The sequence below is a fragment of the Spinacia oleracea genome, chromosome 4 (assembly GCF_020520425.1).
Source record: "Spinacia oleracea cultivar Varoflay chromosome 4, BTI_SOV_V1, whole genome shotgun sequence".
Taxonomy (NCBI): Eukaryota; Viridiplantae; Streptophyta; class Magnoliopsida; order Caryophyllales; family Amaranthaceae; genus Spinacia; species Spinacia oleracea.
In genome coordinates, this window is record NC_079490.1 from 161,218,515 (window position 1) to 161,224,642 (window position 6,128).

The following is a 6,128-nucleotide window of genomic DNA, read 5'->3' on the forward strand; positions in this document are numbered from 1 at the left end:
GAGATCCATATCTGTGCCAATTCGAACTGTTCTGTCCTCCACTCCTTCTTCCAGTTCTATCTCTTCTGTTTCCTCTGCCGGTGTTGGCTCCAACAATCCTTCCTCACGATGCTCAAAGTTTTCCATGCTCAACAGTGCATCTTTCTTACGTTCTGCTCTTTTTCTCTTCCTAGACAGGGGAATGTCTGCCTCTGCAAGAGGTGGGGGTCTGGGTGGCTGATTTAGGGCTGTGTGGTAGCATTTTTTGGCCTGTTCCTGATTTCCTTTGACTTTGGCCGATCTGTTATCATTTGTGGTATACATCATGGTGAGGTGGTAAGTGGACACCACTGCCCCTGCATCATGGATGAATGGTCTGCCCAGGATGGCGTTGTAAGCTGCGGGTACCTTTACTATCCTGAAGTCCACCATGACATCCTTGATGTCTCTTCCTTGCCCAATGTCTCTTCCTTGCCCAATCTGCACTGGTAAGCTGACTATTCCCTCTGGTATCACCGTTGCTCCTGTGAAGCCAATTACCGGATAGTTAATTGGCTTTATGCGCTTTTCTTCGATCTGTAACTCCTGAAAAGCTGGCCAAAACAAAATCTTTGCAAAACTGCCTCCATCTATCAGAATTCGATGGATTCTTCTATTAGCCACACTCAAAGCTAATACCATTGGATCATCGTGGGGATAAATTATGCCCTTACAGTCATCTTCTGGAATCTTTGGAGGGGCAGGCCATTTGCCTGAGTTATGGTAATTGACCTGGTGCTTGAATTCACTCACACTGGCCTTAGCACCGCTAGCTGTGGTCCCAGCGTAAACTGGCCCTCCTGTTATGACCAGTATATCATTTGACCTCTTCTGATCTACTGGGTGGCTCTGCGTATGCTCTTTCTTTTTGTTGTCAAATCTGCCATCGTCATCCCTATTCTCATAGGTTCTGCTGTATGAGCTTTTTGTTTTGAACTGTGTCAGGTATCCCCTTCGAATCAGGTCCTCGATGTTGTCTTTCAAGTGAGTGCACTCCTCTGTGAGATGACCATGATCCCTGTGAAATCACAATATTTCTTTGGGTTCCTGTATTTGTTATACATTTTTGGTGGTCTCTGCCACTTCTCATCTTCTAGACTGATAGCAAAAATTTGGGTTCTGGATGCAGCTAAAGGAGTGTATTCATTAAACTTGCCCCTCTTTTCAGTTCTGAATTCATTACCCCTGCCTCGGCGTTGTCCATGCCAGTCTTTTCTGGGCTGCTTGTTTTCTCTTCTGTCTGGGTATTCTTTTTTGTACGGTTCCCTTTTGCTTTGCCCGTTGTAGTTACTTTCACCTGTCGCATACCTTCGAGAGGTTGCTCTGCCAATCTCCTCGCTTTTTACGAACTCATTTGCCTTCCCCAGCACCTCTGCCAATGTTCTAAATGACTTTCTCCCCATATAACTCTTGAACTCCCCATCTGGCAAACCAGACATCATTGCCAAGACTGCCACTTCTTGCTGTAATTTGGGTATGTTTGACGCTTCCATGTTGAATATGGAGATATAGTCTCTTAGGGACTCCCGTGACCCTTGAACGACCGACATCAACTCCACTGTCATCCTTTCTCTTGCAATATTGGCTACATACTGAGTACAGAATAAGATGGACAGCTGCCGAAAAGAAGTGATAGTTCCTCTGGGTATCTGATCGAACCAGCTCTGTGTTGTCCCCTCTAGTGTGGAAGGAAACACTTTGCACCACATAGAGTCTGTGTTGGTGTAAAACATCATATGCCCCCCAAAGGCTGAGAGGTGATTATTGGATCTGTCTTTCCAGAGTACTTGCAAGTGGGCATTTTTATCTTCTCCGTCTTTTTGGAAAGTATTTCATCACAAAAAGGAGAATTATCAGGTCTAACTATAGCTCGGATGGGATTCGTCATACCTGATGCGAAGTGGCGCCTTGGGCTAAGCATTTGCTCTGTCCTCGCCCTGGGTTGAGTTCTGCTAGGTGTGATGCTTTCTACTTCGTGCTCCTGATTGTCTGCCCCTTCCATCTCCGGTTGCAAATTCCTCCTCCAAACATTGGGGCTATTTTGTGGCCTGGGACGCTTTCTCCTCTTGTCGACCTCGGTCTCAGGAGGTGGCCTCATGACTTGGGGGGTTGTTTGAGTGAGGAAAGTCAAGACTTCCAGAGCTGTGCGCATCTGGTTTGGTGAGAAGTTAGCTCCCAGACGTGCCAGTGAGGCACTAGTCGGGATTTGGATGCCCTGGCTAGGAGTCGCCATGACTCTAGGTTGGGGTGTTTCTCTTGGCAGTCCGGCGTTTTAGGGCATACCAAACTGGGGTATGGTCCCAGGTCTTTGGCTTTTTCTGGTGGTGGGCGGTTCTATCTGTTGGATTACGGGTTCACTAGATTCAGTCATTGTATGAAAAGGGTTAGGTCTTCTCAAGAAGTGAGGCCTAAGAGGTCCCTTCCTTCTAGCGCCACTTGTTCCGGGTATGGAACTGTGAGAATGATCTGGGAAGACCTGGCCCTGTCAAGCAGAGCGAACGTAAGCTACCCTCGGGGGTTTAACCGAGGAAACCCCCTCCGATGCCTAAGTCAGCAAATAATTAAGAAGTCTTTAGAGAGAGAATATAGGGAGAAGGTGGACACTAGTAGAAAAAACCCCTGTTGCAACCCCCTTGTTGCAGCGTACATGTAATAATACGCTTCAACAACCAGTAGGTCAACGCGGGTCAAACTTTATAAAGGGTTGTTGCAGCGTACAAATTAATTGCCCGCAGCAAGAGAGTTTTTTGCAGCGTACAAAGTAAAAGCCCCCTGCAATAGCCCATTTATTTTGCAGCGTACAGATAAAAGCCCCCTGTAATAAAAAAATTTCGCTGCAAAGCTAATTAAGAAAAACATTTCATCTCAAACCTAAGGACCATTTCCACGCTCAGTACTCCCTCTTCTTCCCTCAGCTTTCCCTGCGTACTCTCTCACCTCCTCATTCTTCTTCTTCTTCATCTGCTCTCTTTCTCTCTCTAATTCGTGGTTTTTTTGGGTTTTTTGCAAGTAATTGTTGAAATTGGGTGACAATTCGTCTTGGTTTTTGTGAAAATTTGCTCGACTCCTTCTCTCCAAGCATCTGGCCTTCGACCTCAGCCTTCGAACTCAGCCGCCGTCGAACTCAGCCGTCGAACTCAGCAACTCAGGCGTTGCTCGGCCCTGCGTCGCTGTCTTCGCCGATGGGTCTGTGTTCTCGCCTCATCTCCCCCTAATTTCGTATTTTTAGGGTTTGCTTTCAGTCAATTCTTGATTTTTCCCCTAATTTCGTATTTTTAGGGTTTGATTATATAAATTATTCTTATTTTTGTGTTAATTGATACATTTTTTCCGATTTTGATTGTTAGGGTTTTATTTTTTTCCGATTTTTTTCCGATTTTGAATGTCAACCCTAAAGTGGATAATATTTGGTATCCTATGAATTACTATATCACTTTGATGATTTTCTATTTAGTATATGCTTTTACTATGGTTCTGCTTTATTTGTGTTTTGTTTATGTATCTGTTTCTATTCTTACTGGCACGATATATAGCTGGTTAGTTTCCTGTTAGTGTGTAAGAATTAATTGAGTTATTAGACCGTCTTGAGTTCGAACTGTTTGGATAGGAACTGAGACACCGGCCAATAGTGTGCTCTAAGTAGTGAAATATCTGTTAGATGTTGGTGTGTATTTTTCTAGTGAATTTTGTTGACTTTGATTTTCTTGATTTGGTAAATACTATCCGTCAAGTGCTAGGACGGTGAGGAAAGATAAGCCACGTGGGCGTCATCATGGTCTCACTCAACAGAAGAGGCAAGAGATAAAGGAAGCTTTTGAACTGTTTGACACTGATGGCTCAGGTTTTGAATCTGTTCAGTGTTTCGAATTTTATATGTCAAACCATTTAGTTTGTAGAAAGCTGGAACTCTTGGGGAGCTTGGGTTGAGGTCTGACATTTTAAGAGCATATACAAAATTGAACATTCTTCTTTTACTTTGATTTTGACTCCTTTTTTTCCTTTTCACTTTTCTAGGTAACATCGGATTTAGGTAAAACTTGGAGAAAAAATGGACCAATATATATCCCTGGTGAGGGACTGAGTGTGATTCAACCTGTACCTTACCAGACAGCAAATGGGAGTTTACGGGTTCTTTTGAGGTCTGCTATTGGCAGAGTTTGTATGTCGGAATCCTTAGATGGAGGACTTACCTGGAGCCACGCACAGCCGACTGTACTCCCAAATCCTAATTCAGGTTCTTTTCAGAAAGCATTTTTCTATTGTGATATCTTTAATATTTTAGCAGCAATTAATTTCTGGGAATATTATGACTCAATGTCTTCATTTTATACACGCAGCTGCTCAACTCCTTAATCTCAGTATTAAGATTACACCTTGCATTTTGTAAATAAGAGAAGATATTAAGATTTATAGAACATATCGAACTGTAAATAACTAAATATACATCTTACTATATATTCTGTCAACCTTCTGCACTTGTATCTTCATTTTAGTTTGACAAGAAAACATTCTCTTAGATTTACGGCCCGTTTGGTAGCCGGCCATAAATGGTGTCTATGGGAATGAATTTATATGTAAATTTGTATGGAAAATCAATATTCATTCTCATGGTTCACTCAAAATTATTTATTTTCCTTTATAAATTTCATTACCATCTGGGGAATGGTAATGAAAATTTACGAAGAAACACCAATTTTTCAGATAAGGTTTCATTACCATAGACATTTGATGTTATTTTCCTTGTTCAATAACACTTTGATTTATTCTCATTCCCACAATTTCTTACCGGTTATCAAATGGGTCGTTAGAGTTCTAGGGTTTCCATGTAGTTTGATTGCGTCTCCTCTGACTTACACAAATTATCACTAACTAGGAATTGATGGGGTGAAGCTAAAGGATGGTCGTGTTGTGCTTGCTTACAATATTGACTCGCGAGGATTACTCAAGGTTGCTGTGTCTTGTGATGATGGTGACTCGTGGATTGATGCTTTGACTCTTGAAGATACTTCAGAAATGGAATTCTCGTATCCAGCTGTCATCCAAGCCAGCGATGGATCCGTCCACATCACTTACACTTACAAAAGGACACAAATTAAGGTGTGATAATCTTCTTCACCTTGTATTATCTTATCTCTATGGAGTTCCCCGTTAATTCTGCTAAATTGCTAATCAAAACAAGTGGTCAAGTTCGAGTAATCAAGAGCTGGTTGAAAGAAAAACAAACAAACTTAAGCTCGGTTTTTGTTTTTAATCACTAAATAGTCTTATAATTGGCAACATCCCTAATTAATTTGGAGTAGCATGCATGAAACAGACTTTTCGTTTAGTCTACTAATGTGTTTTGAGTACGCAACTGGTTTGATGTGGTAATACTTCAAGACGATGCATGACAAACGAGGAGAGTGACGGTTCAATTAAGGAGTTAAAATTAGGACAATCCAAAACAATGAAGTTGATTTAAAAAATTTGAAGGAAAATGTTAAACGTAATCTTTATGTAATCTTCTTAATTACAGAGCGTATATAATCTTGACAGTCAGATTTTTTTGTTTAAAAGCAGAACTTGTAGAAGGTTTAGTTTTCATTTTGTTTTACAGGTAAATTACTATTCTTAATAAGAAGAGGAAATAAATAATGTAAAGAAAATATGTACTAATTTAATAGTACAGTAATAGATCATGTAAAATTTGTTATAATTGGGGGATGCATTCAGCATAACTCTTTATCTTGTTTTTGGTCCAGCACGTTGTAGTTCAACTCAATTGACTCGGTGAAACTTGTATTTCTGTGGCAACCTCTGCTAGCCTTTTCCAGGTACATGAATATGTTTATTTGATATCAGATTTTCAGGTCCTGTATTTTGGTGCCTCCGACTTGTTTTTCTCTTGTCGCATTTCAAATCATTTTAAACTTATTATATGATAAATATGCTTAGTTTTAAGTTTTCTAAGACTTATTTTAATCTATTTATGCACATTTAATGTTTGTTTTATCGTTATAGGTCATATCTAGGCTAAAATAAGGCATTTTCGCTCCCAACTTTAAAATAAAGAACCTAAGCACTCATTTTAAACTTAATACATGTTTAATATGCATAATTTTAACTTTATA

The 6,128-nt window shown here is 40.6% G+C and overlaps 1 protein-coding gene across 1 annotated transcript; it reads left to right on the top strand.

The window, feature by feature from the left end:
• Positions 1-2,392: 2,392 nt before the first annotated feature.
• On the top strand, positions 2,393-5,910 carry LOC130459160 (uncharacterized). Its single transcript, XM_056842530.1, has 5 exons — positions 2,393-2,518; positions 3,908-3,946; positions 4,033-4,252; positions 4,892-5,115; positions 5,760-5,910. Exons 1-5 carry the CDS (start codon positions 2,393-2,395, stop codon positions 5,781-5,783), a joined length of 633 nt encoding a protein of 210 aa, XP_056698508.1. The 3' UTR covers positions 5,784-5,910.
• Positions 5,911-6,128: the final 218 nt, after the last annotated feature.

Excerpts from the sequence above, each read along its gene's own strand:
- LOC130459160 (XM_056842530.1), top strand. The coding sequence starts at position 2,393 with ATGAAAAGGGTTAGGTCTTCTCAAGAAGTGAGGCCTAAGAGGTCCCTT. Across the intron at positions 4,253-4,891 it reads ACTCCCAAATCCTAATTCAG|GAATTGATGGGGTGAAGCTA; the intron begins GTTCTTTTCAGA and ends ATCACTAACTAG. Across the intron at positions 5,116-5,759 it reads ACAAAAGGACACAAATTAAG|CACGTTGTAGTTCAACTCAA; the intron begins GTGTGATAATCT and ends TTTTTGGTCCAG.